The sequence below is a fragment of the Vigna angularis genome, chromosome 7 (genome assembly GCF_016808095.1).
Source record: "Vigna angularis cultivar LongXiaoDou No.4 chromosome 7, ASM1680809v1, whole genome shotgun sequence".
Lineage (NCBI taxonomy): Eukaryota > Viridiplantae > Streptophyta > Magnoliopsida > Fabales > Fabaceae > Vigna > Vigna angularis.
In genome coordinates, this window is record NC_068976.1 from 14,843,277 (window position 1) to 14,866,025 (window position 22,749).

Below are 22,749 nucleotides of genomic sequence, written 5' to 3' on the forward strand. Positions count from 1 at the left end.
AAGTTAAAATATGTGTAGTTAAACTTTAGTATAGGCTTAAATGAGATGATTTCATTTAACTTTAGTGGAATTTTAGAATTTATTGTTAAACTTTGGCATTTATTATATTTAAGGGAGTTTTGTAATTGCTTATGAGAATAAATATGATACTCATTAGTTGAGTGCATAAAAAGTTTGACAATTCTAATAGGAAATGCTGAAAATCAAAAACTAGTTTTTCTTTCTAACCTAGATATCACATTCTACATTATTATAATTAAAATTGTTGTAGTACCTGTTGTTCACTAACACAAAAAAATTGCTTATGATGTCACTCATTTAACGTTAGCTTTTGAAAAAGAAAACATAAAATTAGACTTTTGATAAATCTGTAAAAAATATTATGTATAAAGGTAAAAGTATAGTAGGAAAAAAAAAGTGGTAAAATCACGTGACACATATTGCTTGGATGAGGCTATATAATATTTAGTTATTTTCGGTTGGTAAGGTGGTTTAATAAGACATAAGGAGTTGTGAATGGAACTAAATGTTCCCATTGAGAGAGTTCACACGACACAACTATGACATTTAAGCATCTCGGAAGATGAACCCTAATTTTGAAAAACAAGGGCAAGAGAGAACTTGAGGGCACATCATAATAATAGATGGAATTTGGAAAGGGAATAAAATCAGATTTTTAGGGTCTCCAATAATGGTATATATATATATATATATATATATATATATATATATATATATATATATATATATATATATATATATATATATATATATATATATATATATATATATATATATATATATATATATATATCTTAAGCTTCTAGATTTTATTCTCTGGCCTTTTCAACTCGTAGAAGGCTTTGCCTTGGTGTTGTTGAGGAGTTTAGGGTTTCTTTAAGCCATTACCAAAGGTCGTGCAATGGCCACTGCAATTTCCAAAGTATAACCCTCTCTTCTCCCCCACTTTCTTTGAGACAATGCTATAAAAAATGTGGAAAACAACATTGTATATCGGACACGTGTAGCCAATGGGACCGGCAGCTTCGGCGGAATCTATGGACATGGATCAATGAAGTGCTATAGTGTTCTATTGTGTTTAATTGGATTAATCTCATCTTATTCCATCCTTTCCGGAATGTCATTAGTTTTTGCACAATATTACAGCTAGAGTCTATAAAAGATCATCGACTTACATTTGAAAATTTAAACAAAATCAAACTAATTTGGAGACTAATTGGATTCAATAAAACTAAATTTCATGAATTCAAATATAATCTGTGAATTATTTAATGTTTTTGGATTGTGTAGGGTTAACATCCATTTAAAACAACTTTTTTTGTCGTGTGATAATTACCCTGTGATAATTACCTATTAACTGCATTTATTATAATTTCTTCTGCATGTGTTTATGTATTAATTCACATAAAAAGATGTATAAAATGTATATAATTGTTCTTAGGTATTGTCTTTGTGTGTGTTTATTTCGTATGAAATAAAGATTGGAGAAGATTAAATGGTCATTGATCGCACCATTTGCCCGGTTAGAGGGAGTTTTCACCCAGCCAAGGCCATTAGCCCAGTCAACTGAAGAAATCCCCTCGCCCAGCGAGAAATACCTTTTGGTTACTCGTCCAACGAACAGATTTGCTCGCCCCACGAGCCACTCCTTTTGGGCATTCGCCCAGTGAGTTGCAGTCATTCGCCCAACGAGTCTGTATTAACTGGGCAATCATTAAAAGAGTCGAAAACGAAAACAAAAGGGAATCTTGGAAGAAGGAAAGCTACCAAAGCTCAGGGACGAAGGTGTGAAGGCACGACTTCATTTCAGGAGCTCATGGAGTCCGCTTGAGGCATGTAGGAACATCCTTTTTTCCTCCTTGGGTCTCCTTCTTCCATGATCCATGTTTGTAAGCGTAAGGTTTTCCATAGAAATGGAGAACCGAATCCATCTTGTTAAGAATAGATGTAACTACTGAACTCTTGTGTATTTGTTGAATGGTTTGAATATATATGTCTTTTCCATTAATTATTAGTTTTCTTTTTTCCAATCTTAATGCTTGAATGTAATGGGGACGTTCATAACTTGATATGTAGTTCATTGGGTATGAGAACGTATCTTTTGACCTAGATTTGAAACAGGAGACCTATGGGGACATGGATTCTAGGGATGGAACATGATCTATTTGTTGTCTTAAACCCTATATCTTAATGCGGGTTTGTTTGTTGAGTGAGCAATGGATTAGAGCTTAATAGGGAAATCTAGGCTCTTTCACCTAAGGGAATAGGGCTAGAGTATTTTTGTGGGTTGACATTAGTGATTGATGGGGAGGAGATAAAACTTTTTATGCACGAGAGTGAAATTGGTGAAACCTATCCTTAACAAAGTCAACCCATATCATTCTTAAGTGCCTTCACTACTGAATTCCACCTTGTATTTATTGTTAATTTATCTTTTTGTACATATTTGTAAATCCATGTACTGCTCTTCGGTTTATATGAGTTGTTAATTGTACAACTCTCTAGTATTACACGAGTCTCTTGGAAAATAATAATTGATCTTACCTTTTTATATTACTTGAATGATTCGGTACGCTAGCTGAAATCAATTAACAGTGTACTACAATGCAGTTTTCTTTATGTTAAGGTAATTTATTTATCAACCGATCGAGAATACATGCTAAAGGTATTTCAATACTAAAATAAGTAGTTCAAGTTTGATCGTCAATCAATTAATACGTAATAAAAAATTTAACAATCATACATTTAACTTGTATTTATATTTTTCTTCATGGGCTTTTGATAATGCTAATTCTTACCATTATCTAAGCATCAATTTAGTAGCAAAATCAACTCTTTTCTAGTTTGTAACTTGCTTAATCCTCTCTTTTATCTTAGTTTTATGAATAATTGTGTTTTGGGCTACTTTGATGCAATTTCATCTATAATTCCTTTATTTTGTAGCTAATAATGTGCTTGGAAGAATCTCCAACAATGTAAAGAACTGAACCAGCCACATAAGCAAGCAAATCTGTAGAAAAAGAGAAAAAAATGCAGTGCAGCAGAGTCAGGCTAAGGGCCCCTAGATAAGGGACACTAAGCGCCACCTGCACAAACTACACAGAAGCTAAATTTTGATGTGCTTGCGTTGAGCGCCCCTTAGTAGAGGGCGTTGAGCACCATTATGCTGTCATAATTTCTCGCCTGGGTGCCCCCTCCAGGGGCGCTGAGCGTCACCTTTGCTGATGTGGCAATTTGAGCTTGTTTAAACCTAAAACGCGAAGGGGTTTGGGTCTTTGGTGATTTGGAGGCACAATTTCACTTAGAGGAGAGCTTGGAGGGCTGCTAGGGTTTGTGGGAACATTCCCTTCTTCCTCTTTGGGTTCTTCTTCTTCTTTCATGGCCATTTTGTAAGCTTAAAGGCTCTCCATGGAAATGGAGAGTCAAACCCATCTTGTTGGGGTTAGTTGTAGCCTTTGGATTCTTGTGTATTTGTTGAATAATTTGGTTATATATATGCCTTTTCTATCAATTGCTAGTATTCTTGTTTCCATTCTTAAAGCTTGCATGTAATGGATACATTCATGACTTGATTTTGAGGTTTCATGGGTTATGGAGATGTAAGATGGAACAAAGAACTAAAACAAGAGTCCTTGTGGTCATTGATTCTAGAAATGGAAGATGATTAATATGTTGTCTTAATATCTTAGCTCATTAATGTGGGTTTTGCTTGTTAGATTTTCCAAGAAATTGGAGTTTAATAGGGAAAAACTAGGCTTTTTCACCTAAGAAATTAGGGCTAGAGAAATTTTGTGGATTGACTTTAGTAATTTGATGCAGAGGAGATGAAATTGTGTTTGCACAAGAGTGAATAGGTGAAAACTAACCTTAACAATGTCATTTCATACCATTTCTAGTCTAGTCCATGTCTAAGTGTCTTCAAACACCAAAGTCCAAACTTGTATAGTTGGAATTTTATCTTCTTTGCACTTGTTTTTCAATTAATATGTTGTTCTTGAATCTATATGAGTTGTTAATAACGTAATTAACTAGTATTACGCGAGTTTCTTGAGAAACGATACTTGGTCTTACCATATTATATTACTTGAACGATTCGGTACATTTGTCGAAATCTTAGCAGCTTTGATCAGGGTTGGCCTAATTATCGCCCAATTCCCTTTAAACCTGATTACTCACTGCTACGACTGTCGCGGTCATACAAATTTGATGTGCACGAATTAATGCAGTATATTACTAGGATTTGACTCCTAGGTCGTCTCTCAAGGACCAATTTATGTGGTTCAGTCTCAGATATTACACACGAAGTGGGGGGGTGTTTTTGTGTTATGGTTTTGGTTGCGGAAAATATAAATTAAAACTGAAATTTAAATAAAACAGAATTTAAAAAACTTTTGAAATAAATTTTAAACACGGTAAAAATGGAACAGTAAAAATCCAGAAACGGTAAAATTTAACGATGCAGAAAACAATAAACGGTAAAATAAAGAGACGGTAAAAATAAAACACTTAAATGAAAATGAAATTTAACTTTTTCTGAAAACGTAAATCAACGAGTGCAGTGAAAATAAATTGAGAAATGTGAATGAAGTTTTGAAACCGTAAATAGAAAACTGACAGAATGAAATTTGCAATTAACATCAATTAAAACCAAATACATGAAATTGTAAAATTAGACAAATCCTAAACCTCCCCAACGGGGAGGAAGAAAAATAAGCTGCAGAAAATAAAACACTTCCGTATTTGCTCTCTTCCTAAACTACTCCTAAAATCTAATGAGTTGCTTCTTTGATGCTGCTGAATTTATATAGCCAATTCTCTGGAATCTAGCCTCCCTCCTAGTTTGCTCCAGCCGTGCCTAGTGTGCTTTCCAGATTTGGTTTGTAGCAGGTTTTGTTTTTGTTTCCCGTAGGTTGAAGACTTTCTCCTACTCTAGATGTGCCAAAATCAACAAGGTGGGCCCTCTTTCATTCAATCCACCAGAATTTGCGTTTTGTTGTCTCCAACTTTCTTCACGGAAATTCTTACAACCGTGGGCTCCCACTCCAAACTGCTGTAGTTGCCATGGTCGTGAGCTTCACTTCTTTCAATTACATTGCAGCTGGTGTTTTCCTTTCCAAAGCCAAGCAGACCTCTTTCTTCTTCCAACCGTTGCAGCTGCTCTTCTTTTCCAGCCAACCATGCTTTGCTTTCAATCTCTTTTCCTCCTCATAGTGGGCATGAACTGCTGGATTCTTCTCTTTGCTGTACCAGCTGCTTCTTGCAAGGTGCTGGACCGTTTTCAACCAAGCTGGATGTGTTCTTTACTGCCATCATTAGTGGAGACAGCTGGACTGCTTTCTTCTAGCTTCCAACCAACACCGTGCTCCTCCTCTTGCTAAAACACTTCTCCTTCCAGCCAAGTCCCTCACACCGTGCAGCTCCACTCCCTTCAACGTGGTGTGCCTCTTGATCCAAAAGAATAGAATGTTTTGTGGCAGCCAACTTTCTTCATTTGTAAATTTTGTTGGATTCAAGTAATGAAAAGCTCACTACAAGTCTGCTGCTCCTTCACGTTAATTGTCAATGGTCGTGGAGTAGTGGCTGGTCTGTGTGTTCTCTGCTGCCATGGTGAAAATGACTGGATGTGCTGCTGGACGTCAACCATCGTGCTCCCTCCAAGCAACCAATCAACTCTTCTCCATAACTTCCAAAATTAAACCAGTAACAGCTCTTACTTTCTCCTCTCCGGTGGTGGCTTCAAGCTACTGTACCGAGAGCTTCTTCATGGTTTGCTTCTTCTTCCAGCTGAAATAAAACCGTGCACACCATCCCTTTTCTCCGTGAATATGTTTCTCTTTTCCAAAGAAAATATCATTATGGACCATAAACTGTGAGCTTCTATCAATTGAAAAATTAAAAGCAAAAGCTTGAAGTGAAAGAGCATGGAGAGTTGAAAGAAAATCTGCACCAAAACTTTTCCATGTGGGCCGTGTGTTTTGTCAACAATCAAAAGCATTTTGGAGCTCTCCCAAATGGACGTAAGTTTCAAAGCGGTGGCCATTCTCCATGTCCTTTATTTCTTAAAAGAAAGAAGATTCCAAACCAATAATGGCCGTGTATTGATCTCCTTGCACAATTTCTTTAATAAACTTTTAACAAGAAAAGGGACCATGTACTTTACGTAAGTTTCTTTTTATTGCATGTGGTCCCCTCCATTAATGCCATCTACAAAGAATGTGGCTTATGGTGTTGAATTTGTTTCAAGCCATTTACAAAATGAATGTGCCGTGAGATGCATTTGTAAGGTGGTCCCCTCCATCTTTTGTTTCTTTTATTCAATAAATTAAATTCCCTTCTTGGTAGCTTGTTATAGCCGTGTGGTATTTGTTACCATGATGCCCCTTTTCCAAATTAATAATGTAACAACACTTCATTCTTTGTGCTTGGGCATATTGTCCCTTGCAATTTTCTTTGGTCCGTGAGCTTTTAACAAGCGTGCCCCTCCTCTTTTCCATCCAATACATGTAACGGTTTGCTGCAACAAAAAAATGAATGGACGTGTGATTTACTTTTCAAAGGAATTAAATTTCTTTTTGTGGCTAGTTGCTTAAGGACGTGTGCTGTAATGATGCTAAGCTAATTTTGCTTTTACAAATTCTAGAAAAAATATTTTATCTTAAGTTTCACACAAATTAAATTAATGCAACACAGGTTCGAGTAAATAACACATGCAAATGACATTTCTTCTAAATATCCTAAAATATCTTCAGAATTTCCCCTTCAATTTATAATGCAAAATATCATCTCAGATAATTCAAATTAATTAAAATAAGAATTTCCGATCGAATTAAGCACAATTAAGAAAAATGGGAAAATACTGGACAATTAAGCACAATTCCCCGATTAATTCTAGCACAATAAACTAAGTGAAGTGAAGAAAATAATGATTCATCAAAATAGACCACACTTAGTCTTTTGCACTCCTGGGCAAAATTAAGACGCAAATCAGGGAATGGTTCAAAGGACTTTCAGGAAGGTGACACAAACTCAGCAGACAGAAAATAAAGACTCACAGAATTTACATAATTCTCAAGAATTCTGGATAGAGAAAAGAAATAGACAATATCCAACACAAAATCAAGAAAAGCAGATACTTATAGAAATCATCCAAGCAATTCAAAGTATGGAAAAATAATTAATGAGCTTAAGAGGTGATTTAAAAATAACATAACCTCACAGATGCACTATCAGTGTTTCTCTCAAGTGTTTAAGGTAAATCAATTTCACTCAATGCACTCAAGAGAGCAAACACAATTAGGTTTGGCAATCCTCTAATATCAACACTCAAACACATACGCATGTTCAAATCAAAAGGTCTTTGCATGGTTGTAAATGGGGTCAATGACAAGAGAGGATATATGTGGATAAGAAGCTACAAACCATAAGGAATAGATGAGCAATGGGGAACAAGTATAAACACATTCAAACTCACCTACAACCTCTAATTCCATCCTCTAGTTAACTCCATTATTCACCTTTGTTCACAATTTTTTTTTTTGTTTTTTTTTTTTTTTTTTTTTTTGTTTTTTTGTTTTTTTGTTTTTTTGTTTTTTTTTTTTTTGTTTTTTTTTTTTTTTTCATCTTGTCTCTTTTCTTTACTCTATTCAACACACAATTTCAAGAGACAAGATGCACCACATATTTACAAACAGAAACAAGATACGAAGAGAACTCACTAGCCAATTCATCTGAAATTCCCAGGAGACCACACTTATTCCCAAAACAATTCCAAAGCTACAAAATTCCCTAAGGCTAAGGTAATAATGGTTTTTTCACTTAGGGCTGGTGTATGAGCTTCAAAACAAAGAAATGGGGAAAAACATAGGCTCAAAAGGGTTATCAATGGATCAAAACAGGGTAGGCTTATCTGGCTATAGAGGCTCAACAACAAAATGCCTTTATCACTTCTGAACATGCGTATTAGTCAAGAATCATCAAAAAGAGTCAAGCCAAGACATATGTGCAAGCAATCAAGAGACATATCACACACACAAGAAAGAACATTAAGTGGCTCAAATCTCACACAGGGTGTTTGTCACAATCAAATCAACCTCTTAAACATTTATAATCATCTTCCAAGCAGAGAAAAACAAGGATTTCAAACCATAAGTATTAAGTAAGTTAAGGAAAAATCTACAACTTAGACATCATCCAGAAATCAAGAGAAAAATGTAAAATTTATTTCACACAAAACACACTAAAAACAACTTAAAACACACAAAAACAAAAAAAATTCACACACAAAACAACAGAAAAAATCAGACTCTCTCCCAATAGACCACACTTAAACTACACAGTGTCCTCAATGTGTTCTAAACATGTCATCAGCAATCAAAACAGTAAACATATCCTGGACAAGTGCAATAAAGTAGGAAAAAGGGAGAGAAAGAAAATGCAAACTCCCGTAGGTTATGGTGGAAGCTGCCAATTTTGGATCATCAGGGAGATGTCTTCCAACTTAGATTCCAGCCTGGACGTTTTGAGGACGAACTGCTTCATCCTCCAAATCTGATCTAGTAGTGAAATGTTTTCCACAGCTGGATCAAAGCAGAAATTGTTGATGAGCCGATTCAGCAGGTGTCTGTTGTTGTTGAAACAGTTCTGGGTGCTCGCACCTTTGTCTTCAATTGTGGGTGTCTGCTCAACAAGTTTATACGTACCTCCTGCAACATGGTTAGTGCAATGTGGCACTACAGAAATTTCATGCAGGGGTATAACACCCAATCCCAATGTAATAGGATGAACCTCAGATATATCCTCAGAACATGAATCAATTTCAAAATTACATGCATTACCAAACACAGACTCAGATTCATGTTCAGAGGGAGAATTAAAAACATGCTCAGCAACAATACAATTATCAGCATACCAATCAACAGTACAATCAACAGAATAATCAATTTGTGGTATGCTTACCTCCACTTCCTTGAAGATTTCTAGAGTGTGGGAAGATGAAGGTGGTCTACCTGGTTCAGTACTACTGCTTATTCTTGCCTGGTCCTCAAAATCTTCAGCATTATCCTCAAGTGCAAGAGTGGCTATCTGCCTGATCTGATCAGTCATATTCTTCATGGCAGCTTGAGTTTCCTGCTGGATTTGCTCGAACTGAATTCTCTGTATGGTCATCTGCTCTAGTAACTCCTTTAATGTAGAATCAGAAGTAGAAGGCTGAGGAGCTATTTGGGCAGGAGCATCATATTGCTGACTCTCATATTGCTGGACTGGTGGAGGCATGAAAGGACTCTCGAATGGTGGTTCTTGATAATAGTCTTGTGGGGTATCGTACCATTCATTGTTAAGATTGTTCCACTCAGGATCGTTGATGTATCCATACTGCTCAGGGGAGAATTTTCTCACAAACTGAAGCTCAAGATATCCCCAATCGGTAACGGATCCTAGAGGAAGAGAGTCTTGCCAATCCTTAGCTGCTCCTTGTAATGAGTGTGGAAATGCCCTCAAGAAAATGTGATCAAGAGGGACATGTGGAGGCTTCATTGAAGAGCAAATGTTGTGGAACTCCTCCAAATGTCTATGTGGGCATTCTCCAGCAAAACCATGAAACTTAGAAAGCATATATATCAGTCCAGTGCTAAGAACGCAATGAATATCATCCTTTGTAGGTGGGACCGGCTCACGAGGAGTGAGCTCAGGAAATTTAGGATGATCCATATTTTTCTCATCATAAAATTTAGCAGAATTAAAATCACAGTAATATGCAGAATAAGACTCATAGCTAGAGGCATCCACAGAATAAGCAGTATTCACATAGCCAGAATAGGTAGACATGAAAAAAAATAAAAATAAAACAAATAAAAACTAAATACTAAAAATTACAAAACAGATAAATCACAACACATTTATACATGTTACACGCACACAAAAGACAGAACATAATAAATTTTTTATTTCTTTTTTAATTTTTTTTTTTAATTTTTTATTTAACAGATAAAACACATGCGACACACATACAGATAATAGAATATCACATCACAACAAAAAAAATAAAATAAAATACAACACAATTAACATGCTACAGGCACAAACAAGACATAACAATTATTATTATTTTTTTTTTATCGAACAACTAAATACACAACATAGCACAATAAAAATATAAAAGACAAAACATAGATTACAACAACGTAATAAAACAAAAACAGTAAAAATCTAAAACAAGAACCTGGACTGAAGTGACAACACCGCCAAAATTTGCTGAAGGTGTCGCTGTCGCCTACAAAAATATACAAGACAAAACACACAAAACAAACATATTAACAAAACAAAAATTTACACAACAAAAATCTAAAACCAAACCTCCATTGGTCCCCGGCAACGGCGCCAAAATTTGCTACGACTGTCGCGGTCATACAAATTTGATGTGCACGAATTAATGCAGTATATTACTAGGATTTGACTCCTAGGTCGTCTCTCAAGGACCAATTTATGTGGTTCAGTCTCAGATTTTACACACGAAGTGGGGGGGTGTTTTTGTGTTATGGTTTTGGTTGCGGAAAATATAAATTAAAACTGAAATTTAAATAAAACAGAATTTAAAAAACTTTTGAAATAAATTTTAAACACGGTAAAAATGGAACAGTAAAAATCCAGAAACGGTAAAATTTAACGATGCAGAAAACAATAAACGGTAAAATAAAGAGACGGTAAAAATAAAACACTTAAATGAAAATGAAATTTAACTTTTTCTGAAAACGTAAATCAACGAGTGCAGTGAAAATAAATTGAGAAATGTGAATGAAGTTTTGAAACCGTAAATAGAAAACTGACAGAATGAAATTTGCAATTAACATCAATTAAAACCAAATACATGAAATTGTAAAATTAGACAAATCCTAAACCTCCCCAACGGGGAGGAAGAAAAATAAGCTGCAGAAAATAAAACACTTCCGTATTTGCTCTCTTCCTAAACTACTCCTAAAATCTAATGAGTTGCTTCTTTGATGCTGCTGAATTTATATAGCCAATTCTCTGGAATCTAGCCTCCCTCCTAGTTTGCTCCAGCCGTGCCTAGTGTGCTTTCCAGATTTGGTTTGTAGCAGGTTTTGTTTTTGTTTCCCGTAGGTTGAAGACTTTCTCCTACTCTAGATGTGCCAAAATCAACAAGGTGGGCCCTCTTTCATTCAATCCACCAGAATTTGCGTTTTGTTGTCTCCAACTTTCTTCACGGAAATTCTTACAACCGTGGGCTCCCACTCCAAACTGCTGTAGTTGCCATGGTCGTGAGCTTCACTTCTTTCAATTACATTGCAGCTGGTGTTTTCCTTTCCAAAGCCAAGCAGACCTCTTTCTTCTTCCAACCGTTGCAGCTGCTCTTCTTTTCCAGCCAACCATGCTTTGCTTTCAATCTCTTTTCCTCCTCATAGTGGGCATGAACTGCTGGATTCTTCTCTTTGCTGTACCAGCTGCTTCTTGCAAGGTGCTGGACCGTTTTCAACCAAGCTGGATGTGTTCTTTACTGCCATCATTAGTGGAGACAGCTGGACTGCTTTCTTCTAGCTTCCAACCAACACCGTGCTCCTCCTCTTGCTAAAACACTTCTCCTTCCAGCCAAGTCCCTCACACCGTGCAGCTCCACTCCCTTCAACGTGGTGTGCCTCTTGATCCAAAAGAATAGAATGTTTTGTGGCAGCCAACTTTCTTCATTTGTAAATTTTGTTGGATTCAAGTAATGAAAAGCTCACTACAAGTCTGCTGCTCCTTCACGTTAATTGTCAATGGTCGTGGAGTAGTGGCTGGTCTGTGTGTTCTCTGCTGCCATGGTGAAAATGACTGGATGTGCTGCTGGACGTCAACCATCGTGCTCCCTCCAAGCAACCAATCAACTCTTCTCCATAACTTCCAAAATTAAACCAGTAACAGCTCTTACTTTCTCCTCTCCGGTGGTGGCTTCAAGCTACTGTACCGAGAGCTTCTTCATGGTTTGCTTCTTCTTCCAGCTGAAATAAAACCGTGCACACCATCCCTTTTCTCCGTGAATATGTTTCTCTTTTCCAAAGAAAATATCATTATGGACCATAAACTGTGAGCTTCTATCAATTGAAAAATTAAAAGCAAAAGCTTGAAGTGAAAGAGCATGGAGAGTTGAAAGAAAATCTGCACCAAAACTTTTCCATGTGGGCCGTGTGTTTTGTCAACAATCAAAAGCATTTTGGAGCTCTCCCAAATGGACGTAAGTTTCAAAGCGGTGGCCATTCTCCATGTCCTTTATTTCTTAAAAGAAAGAAGATTCCAAACCAATAATGGCCGTGTATTGATCTCCTTGCACAATTTCTTTAATAAACTTTTAACAAGAAAAGGGACCATGTACTTTACGTAAGTTTCTTTTTATTGCATGTGGTCCCCTCCATTAATGCCATCTACAAAGAATGTGGCTTATGGTGTTGAATTTGTTTCAAGCCATTTACAAAATGAATGTGCCGTGAGATGCATTTGTAAGGTGGTCCCCTCCATCTTTTGTTTCTTTTATTCAATAAATTAAATTCCCTTCTTGGTAGCTTGTTATAGCCGTGTGGTATTTGTTACCATGATGCCCCTTTTCCAAATTAATAATGTAACAACACTTCATTCTTTGTGCTTGGGCATATTGTCCCTTGCAATTTTCTTTGGTCCGTGAGCTTTTAACAAGCGTGCCCCTCCTCTTTTCCATCCAATACATGTAACGGTTTGCTGCAACAAAAAAATGAATGGACGTGTGATTTACTTTTCAAAGGAATTAAATTTCTTTTTGTGGCTAGTTGCTTAAGGACGTGTGCTGTAATGATGCTAAGCTAATTTTGCTTTTACAAATTCTAGAAAAAATATTTTATCTTAAGTTTCACACAAATTAAATTAATGCAACACAGGTTCGAGTAAATAACACATGCAAATGACATTTCTTCTAAATATCCTAAAATATCTTCAGAATTTCCCCTTCAATTTATAATGCAAAATATCATCTCAGATAATTCAAATTAATTAAAATAAGAATTTCCGATCGAATTAAGCACAATTAAGAAAAATGGGAAAATACTGGACAATTAAGCACAATTCCCCGATTAATTCTAGCACAATAAACTAAGTGAAGTGAAGAAAATAATGATTCATCACTCACCTATTTAGATTAATTAAATGCTTAACTTATTATGATTGTTATCGATCAGTTTCCTTCATTCTCGGATGATTGACCATGTTATTACGATGGTACGTACAGATCAGTACATAAAGTACATAGGCCCCAAGACTTAAGCTTGAGTAAATATCAAGAGTGAAAAGGGTTTACTATCGCTCGATTCACTCCTTGGGAATATGACCATTGGTAATGAGTGAGTGTGTCACCTCGTGAGCCGTGCTGAAACCTCACGAATCGCCCTATCAGTTCTATCATCGAATGTGTGATGTCACATGCCCTTTACTGTTGGATGGTGCTAGATCTGATGCTCGTGAGGGCACCACATGTCCCTTTGGTCGTTCTTTTTCCTAGGACAATTTCTATTTCATTCCCTTTTTGTCCTTTCCTTATGACTTTGCACTCATCTGTTTGCGGAAGTCCCTTATCTCCTCAACTTGCATGTACTAGGTTGTCTTCTACCTAAGTTCATCTAAGTTCTTAGTGGGCTTCATGCATAAACGGTTGACGAACGATTCTAGTCATAACACCTATACCTAGATATGACATGGACGACACTTATCCATGTCAACCATATGTTTTAGATGATATAGGTATGAATTAGTGGCCCATGGAACAATATTTAAGACAACCACAATTCTTCATGGTATAAAGCTATCAAACAATGAGATTAAGGTCACTATAGAGGAAAATTTTCATACCAGATGTTTTAGTTCCTATGCCAACAAATGAGGTATATATTGTGCCATAAACATTTCAATATTTCCTCAACTAGCCTAGAGATTTTATTGGTTCTATTTTTGGCCCTTAGTACAGACTCCCAAACCCATCATACACTTCAAAAATATTAAGTTTACATGTTATTTATGTTCAGACTTAAATAATTTTTCATGTAACAATAGACGTGTCAAGAAGAAAGTCTTAAACACAAGAAGATTCATCTATTTGTGGACGAACCTCTTGGTGCATTACATCAACTTGCTAACATAATCGATTATTCGATGTTGATTCCATGGATTCTAGTGTATTTGGGAGAGACAATGACATCCCATTGTACTTATATAAGCAAGATCTCTTAGAGCTTGCGTTGGGGAAAGAATAACTAAATATTATCCTTATTCAGTTATGGATGATGTAAGTCTCTGGACGATTCTTTATATTAAATATATTTATCAAGTTACTTATATCAAATAAATGTTTTGTGTTCAAGTATATGTTTGGTGTAAGTAATAATATAGGGTTGAATGATGTATATGGGTTCATAGAACTCCAACTCACTCATGAAGACAATAAATTTGACAACATCCAAGCATACATCACCAATTGCTTTGTTTGAGGGAAGCAAATATATTTTTTCCCTCATATTGTTGCATACATGTAGTTTGTTGAATTTTAAGTAGAATTTGTCATTTCAAGGTATAACAATGAAGTTATTTTCAATTTAGGCGTCATTGGCACTTACTTCTGGTTTTTTAAACAGACAACATTATTGTATGATTTTGCTCCTTGCATAAGTCTCTCATCTAACCATCTTAGACAAGTAATAGATTGGTAAAAAAACTCAATATTATGAACTTTCTTTTTTATATAAAAGTATTCTAAAACGTTTCCTTTTTCATAATTCAATTGCAAGACATGTAGATTGTTGTCATGGAAATCAATTGTTAAGACTAAAAAGTTTGCATGGTTGTCCCTCAATGTTTGGTATTTGGTTCATATATTTATAATTGTTTGATTCTTATTCTTCCTCAATTGTTTGTAATTATGATGATATATTGTAGTGTAATAAACAAACCGACTCATATGAGTGTGGTTACTATATAATGCATTGAATGACAACCAATGTTCATGCTCATATTACAACTAGTTAGAAAATGATAATAGTTAAATTGAATAAAAAAATACAAAAATACTAAAATTATCGAATATAATAAAAATACAACAAAATGTCATATTTACGCTTTCTAAAACGATAGTTATGTGTGATTTTTTATTGGATAATATTTTTTTGGAAAAAGTAAAAGATTTAAGTATTTATATATGAATGGAACCAACTTATTTTTTATTGAGTTCATTTTTTAGTTCAAGATTTAAAGATCAAATTAATCTAGAAGTGGATCGATTTGAAGTTCATTCTATTATAAATTCAACCTAGACAGACTCATCACCATTCATGGTCATGTAATGTGGTTTATTTTAATTTGTTTTTGTGACTATGTGATATATTTAACCTATATCCTTCCTTATCCTTTAATAGATTAATACAAAAAAGTAGGTACAATATTATTTAATGAATATTAGAACTAATATCCTACTATCATGTTACATTCAAGGGGTAGCTGGAAGAAAACAGAGATATTTTTTTGCCATAAACATAAACAAGTTTGACTTTGTAACATATACAAATTCACAGCAATGTCAATTTCGTATGAAGGTGTACTTCGTTGCTGTCAATGAGTTGGAAGATATAACATCAAAATAATTTCATGTTTTTCATGTCACTAATACTCTTTTAAGGCTTCAAGAATTTTTTTTTAGTAATGATATTTTTCATTTGATTCCAAGTTTTATTGATATATTCTTGTAATAAAAAATTATATAAACAATTTTGGTGTGGAAAATATTCACAGCCTTCATAATTTTTTACCTTAAATGATATATATATATATATATATATATATATATATATATATATAATAAAATGTTGATTTTCATGATAATTATTTTTTTATTCTTACTTAAAATAAATTTTAATTGATTATTTGTGTAAAAAAATATTTTGACCCTACATAAAATTTAAACTCTTAATTTTAGCAACCTTTATTCATGTGTAATCAGTATTCTTAAGCTTGTCCTAGTAGGAGAGCAAACATTTTAATTCGAATAAGAGGATAAAAAGAAGAATATTTGATTTCCTTTATTGTTTTTTTAGCACTTTAATATATACGTTTATAACGTGTCAAATTAATCTTTATTAAACTAAAAGGAAAGGAAAGAGAAAAATGATATAGTTTTTTTTTTCGTGAAAGCAATAAGATAACACCATTTCTGTTGAAAATGGAAAAATATATATAAAAAATTCTTTAGCCAACCATGATATGTCTATATATGATAAAAACATAGTTTTTTTTCTCACTTTTAAATTTGATTATATCATTAATCAACATAAAAAATGATTTAAAAAAGAAAAACTTAGTTTAGAGAGAAGAAGAAAGTTTGAAAAGTATCTACTTTGGATTAATTTATAGGAAATTATTTAAGCTTAACAATGATCTTGAGTTTGAGCGTTATGAACTTGTATATAAATAAAATCAATTAATTTTGGATTTATTAATTAAAAAACATACTTAACTTAGGTTCATCAGTATCGTTGATGGCATACAATAGAGAATAAGATTTTCTAAATTATTCTCGTTTGTGTCTAATGAAGATAATTTATAGAATTAAAAAAAATTTATATATATACATATATTCCTTTTAATAATAAAATTGTTAACCGAAAAACTCTGAATAATGATCTTATCAACATTGTTTGAAAATAATCTCATCTATCATCTAGTAAAATATTATATATTAATGTTAATTGAAAAAAAAATTGATAAAAATATCCTACTTATGTTAATAATAAATATCCTAATTAACATCAATTGAAAAATAATATTGTCTACATGTCAAAAAGTAAATAACCTAATATTAAGTTAATGATATATCGATTTTGATCAAGCAACCAAATAAATAAAGTTGACTCGATAATATCATGACTAAAGTCAGATGGAAGGGAGAATATGAAAAGAAAATATATGAATTTAAAAAATGAGATAACATGAATATTTTCAATTTCTCACCCTTTACATATAATTTGAAAGTTTTTAATTTTAAAGTAATCAAATAGTTTTCATAAATTATTGTAATTTATTTTTTTATCCAAAAAAAAAACATCGTTATTATAAATCATTTCAAATTTCTGATAAAAAAAAGTTCATAAAGTCTTTAATTTATTTTTTGTTCTTATAACTTTTTTTTACTCAATTGAGTTATTATATTTAAAAAAAAACTTAATGTAGCTCATTCCATTAAATTGACTTTAATGTATGTTATTTAGAAGGTGTTATGTATCAATATCTGATCATCTTTTTTCTCTCTATTTCTCACCATCTTCTTCCACCCAACCTTTAATAAGTTTTTCTTAACAAAAAGTTGTAATTGTGTGGTTGTCGAAGTCTTTGAAGAGTTTTGGAGTTTAAATGCAAACAATGTTAAGTCTAATGTGAACTGTGTTGAGATTATGTTTAAAGGAAAGAAACTTTTAATTCAATTACAAGTTGCTGAATTCAATTTGTATGAAGTTTTTCATATTTAAGATCTAGGTTGACTAACCTTGCTTTTGGGAAGTGGTGCGAGACGGAGGAAGGTGGAGAAAAATGGTAGAGGAAAGTAGTAGAAAATGGAAGGAGGTAAAGGGAGAAAAAAAAAACTAACGGGTTGCAACATAGAATTTTGACATTGGACATCTTCCAAACATTCAAACATAGTTAAGGTTAATTCAATGAAATTAACCACGTTTATGCTTTGTTCACTTGAATGGATTTACGAGGGAGTGATTGAGGGAATTTGAAGGTAAATTTTTTTGTTATTTATTTAAGTGGATTTGGAGGTAAATGAGAGTGGATTTGAAAGTAAAGTTTGTGAGAATTAATGTAGGATATGATTGATGTGAAAGATTAAAAAAATTTACTTTTAAATCCATTTTCACTTACCTCCACATCCACTCAAATAAACAACAAAAAAAAATTGCCTTTAAATCCTCTCAAATCTCCTCAATCATTCTCTCCCAAATTCATTCAAATGAACAAAGGTTAGTCTTAAAAAGAAATACACGGAGTGTTTTTAAAAAAATAGTATGCATGGATTCTTTTAAAAAAATTGTAATTTACAAGAAAAGAAAAATCTAAAAACTAAAATAAATAAATGAAAATATAAATATATAAATCGAATTACTAATTAAACGTATAAATAAATATTAACCTTTATTAATTTTTTATGCCAATAAAATTAAGCTATCCAAATAGAGGGGGAAATTGGGACTGGGCATTCCTCATTTCCAAGAAAGGTATTTCCAACCTCAGTCGTTTGTGCTTTTCCTTACAGCAGTTTAAATATAAGAAGGCAAATTAGACTAAAAGCGAAATTAGTTTGAAATACCCATAAACTATTTTCAACAAATTCCAATAAGTTGCCTAATAATATTATACCAATGAAAACATCTTACACCTTGTATAAAAATAGTTTACTTTTTGTTTTTTCAACCAAACATATACAAGGCTCTGGGTTTAAACTTGCTAATTCTATACACAGCTTTTCTATGATTATCATAGCCTTTACTAATCTACATAGACTAGTTGTGACATAAATTGTTCTACTATTGCTAAGTTAATTAACATTTTCGGTTATATTTTGTATAACCTTCCTAAGATTAAGGAAAACCATATTTTTCCAAAGCATTGTTCAAGTTTTTGTTTAAAACCACTCCAGGTATATCTAATCATAACCTAGTCAAACTATTATATGTATTCGAGGTGCAGAAATTATAATCCTGCTACCTAGAATAAAACTTGGCTATAATATATGCGAAGTGTAGATACGCGATACAGCCTCGAGGACATGATATGTAAGATACTAAGTCTGGAATAAGGCTAAACAAAAACCGATCTGTTCATCATTATATACTAAATAAGATACGTGAATCCTTAAACATAATGGTGTGTGACAACATTTCTTAGAAGTGAAAAATCCTTGTTCAGTGATGTTAATGTTAAAACTGAGAAACAAACACAGTCTCAGATTGTTTTAACAAACAGTTATTCTAGTGAACTTTTGAACACTTTTTACGTCAAGCCTATGTTATTATTAGACAACAATACCTTACATATGTTTAGTATAGTTTATGAAGAGACAGTACTACTTGGCCAAAAAAAAAAACACAGCGACGTAGTTGGAGAACAAACTCGATATCATTGACTAAATTAGAACAATCACGCATATGTGGTTTCTAACTTGGTTTTTCACGTTAGTAATTTGCACCAAACACAAAACATGAGTTACTAGAGGTGATCTAGTTAAAAAATACAAAATTAAAGAAACTTTAGATCTAATTCAATCTTACAAAACTGATTTTTAAGATAAAGTTTATACTTATTTATATACTGTAAATTCATCTTATCTTTAGTTGATATGGGATCACCACCACACCATCCCTAGAAGTGAATCTATAATATATAAATGTTGCAAACTTATCTTTAAAATTAGTTGTAAAGTTTTAGTTATCTAAATTTTATTCTAACGATATTTGTTATTTGTTGGGTTTATCATGAATCATGACACTTTTATCAGATATCAAACTACTGCTAATATCTAGTCTCATCCTTTGAATGTGTATAAGAATGTGTTAAAGATCTCGTATCAACTAAAATCTTTGTAAAATTGAGTTAGATTTTAAGTTTAGTTGTTATAACACAAAAAATGCATAAAAAGATGTATATATGTTTGGTTGATAAATGGTGCAGACATATTGAAGCAATGGTGAGCTTGTTACACCAAGGAGACAAAGAGCGTTGTACACGGTTGATGTGTCGGTCCATGAAGTGGTTTAAAGAAAGTGAGATCATCCCACGATGTAGCCGTCCATGGACCTTAAATTTTCTATTCCCTCACAGAATTCCTTTGCGTTTATTATATTGATATATGGGACTCCCACGTTCGTTGTTCAACCTCAACCACGCGCATGCTAAGTTAACTCCACTTCTAACTCCTAACTACATCACTGTCACCATTAATTAACACCCTTATTAATCATTACTTAGACCCCTTTGCTGTTTTCAGCACACTTTTATTCAGTCTTAAGCTGTTTATAAACCCCTTCAAAAATTATCATTATTCTAAATTATCACGCATGAACTTGGTCCCATATGAGTTGTACTTTGCCCTTCAGTGGACTCCTGAGTTCAGTTACAGAGAATTAGGACCTATCCATGACACAATGATTACCAATTTAAAATGCTATTTGTAAATGAAGTCAATGCTTACACTAGCACTTTTCTTGGGATTCACTATAAATATGTCTATTGTTTTTGCTTATGCCAAGCCAACATTTTATTAGCTTCAATTCTCTTTGCAGTGGCATTGGACCACACAAGAAAAAAACCAACCCTTTTGCCTTTCTTTTTTCCTAAACACACAACAGAATGGAACCTGTTGGAGCCTTCCCTGATGGAGAATGGGATTGCTTTCGCAGAATGTTTGGCATTGAGGATCATGAGCATGATTTCACCCAGGAATTTCCTCTTCTGCTTGGTGGGGGAGATGAACTGAACATTGTAACACAGCATGCCAATTTTTGTGCTGCTCCTGAAGCTGTTGAAAACGAGCTGATGTTTTATTCTTTAGATGCTCACAACAACTCAAATTCTTCGCAGTATATTTCTCAGGAAAGTAGCTATAGTAATAGTAGCAATTGTAGTGGTGATGACACTGTCTTCATTGCCAATCCGGGTAGCTCAAACTATTATTTTTGTTACCCTGATCATATGTTAGCAGATAATGCATGTGTATATTCCTTGGATGAGAAACATTTTGCCCCTTTTGCTCCATCTCTTGCTAACATAGCAACCCAGGAGAGTGTGAAGCTGTATGAAGATTTGGCAAGTGACAGATTGGAGAGTTTCGAATGCAATCAAATTGAACCTGTTGTTTTTCCTTCCAAGAGGAGGCTTGATGTTCCTGCTGAAGGTAAAATCAACAACAGATCAGAGAATCACAAGAAAAAAGCTCGTGTTTTAAAAGATGTAAGTTTTGTCTCTGATTTCTCAAGCTAAATTAGTTTCCAAAATTACAAATGATTATTACATTAACTACTTAAACGTCATACTAACAACAATGTCTGATTGATTAATGATGTAAAATTTTCTCACTTAGTGTTATTAGGAATTTAAGTATGAGTGTTAAATTTGACATTTGACAGAAATTAAAAAGTTGAACATCACTAGAGAAAGAAAACCCATAAAGTCACTCTCATAAGATTTTGGATGGAAGATGGTGTCAATTCTTTGTATAGGTTGGATCGAAATCACATTTTATATAATCTTTCCTTAAGTAATTTTTCTTCGAAAAAAAATCTATCACCTTTTATTCTGATGATTGACTTTAATCATTTAAGTTTTATATTGGATGAAAATGAAAAAGTAAGATTAATTTCTCGGAAAGACTCATAAACTGCATATAAAATTGAAGTACTTTATCAATCCTTGAAATTGCATAATAAAGATTAGCATTTACAAATATCAATGATTAGAGTCATGTTTATGTGATTTTAGGCTAAAATTGATCAAAACTTAATATTTGGTCTACATAGAAGGTGCAAATTTATAACAATCTTGTGTGTTTCAATATCAGGTGCAAGGATGTATGAAGAACAACACATGTTCCAAGAAGAATCAGAAACATGACAGCAATAGGGAAGATGCAGAAGAGACTAATGCAGGATCAGATGGACAAAGCTCTAGTAGTAACATGTCAGAGGATGATAACAAGGAAAATATTGGAGGAGCTACTTCAGAATCTAAATCTGTTCTCAACTCAAATGGAAAAACAAGAGCAAGTAGGGGATCAGCAACAGATCCCCAGAGCCTGTATGCAAGGGTATATATATATATATAGACATATAATCAGTCACTTCAAATGCAAAACCTCTTTTCATTTCATGGCACTTACACTCTTAAATCTTGCAGAAAAGAAGAGAGAGAATAAATGAACGATTAAGAATCCTACAGAATCTTGTCCCCAATGGAACCAAGGTAAATAATGTTGATCTAACTCTTGTTTCTAATATTTGACAAAAAATATATGAAATTGTATCTAACTTTATGAGTAATGGAGTTTTGTATTGATTTCATGGATGGATGTGTGTACTGCAGGTTGATATAAGTACAATGCTTGAAGAGGCAGTGAATTATGTGAAATTTTTGCAGCTCCAAATCAAGGTATATGCATATGAACAGCAGATATAGAACTGAAAACCATGTTTCAAATTTGGAAAGATTAACCTTTATACAATCAAATTGTAACAATTTTGTCTGGTTTTTTCTGGTGTAGCTTTTAAGCTCTGATGATCTATGGATGTATGCTCCACTTGCTTATAATGGGCTTGACATTGGAATCAATTTGAACATGAAGAACTCCCTACCACTCTGAGATCAAAGAGGGTAGACTTTAGAGGACATGTTTACCGTTTTAACAACAAACGGAAAACAACTACATAGAAGAAAAAAAATGTGTAAAATAAGATTGTTGTTCTAACTTTTCATTGTTAACTAGTATGAATAAAATAGTAGTTTCATTCGTATAGAGAAGGACACTTTAGATTAATCATGTGGGGTCTGTTTCTGACTTTTTGTGATAATCATTAAACTATTTGGAAGCCAACTTTTTGCTCTAATTTGGTGGGTGCCTTGGGTTCAAAGAACATTGTAAAACCAAAATGGACAAGTTATATATAATTCCACCACCAATCT

The 22,749-nt window shown here is 33.5% G+C and overlaps 1 protein-coding gene across 1 annotated transcript; it reads left to right on the forward strand.

Moving 5' to 3' along the window:
• Positions 1-20,313: 20,313 nt before the first annotated feature.
• Positions 20,314-22,429, forward strand: LOC108337018 (transcription factor ICE1). Its single transcript, XM_052880647.1, has 5 exons — positions 20,314-21,024; positions 21,632-21,877; positions 21,967-22,032; positions 22,153-22,224; positions 22,331-22,429. Exons 1-5 carry the CDS (start codon positions 20,425-20,427, stop codon positions 22,427-22,429), a joined length of 1,083 nt encoding a protein of 360 aa, XP_052736607.1. The 5' UTR covers positions 20,314-20,424.
• Positions 22,430-22,749: the final 320 nt, after the last annotated feature.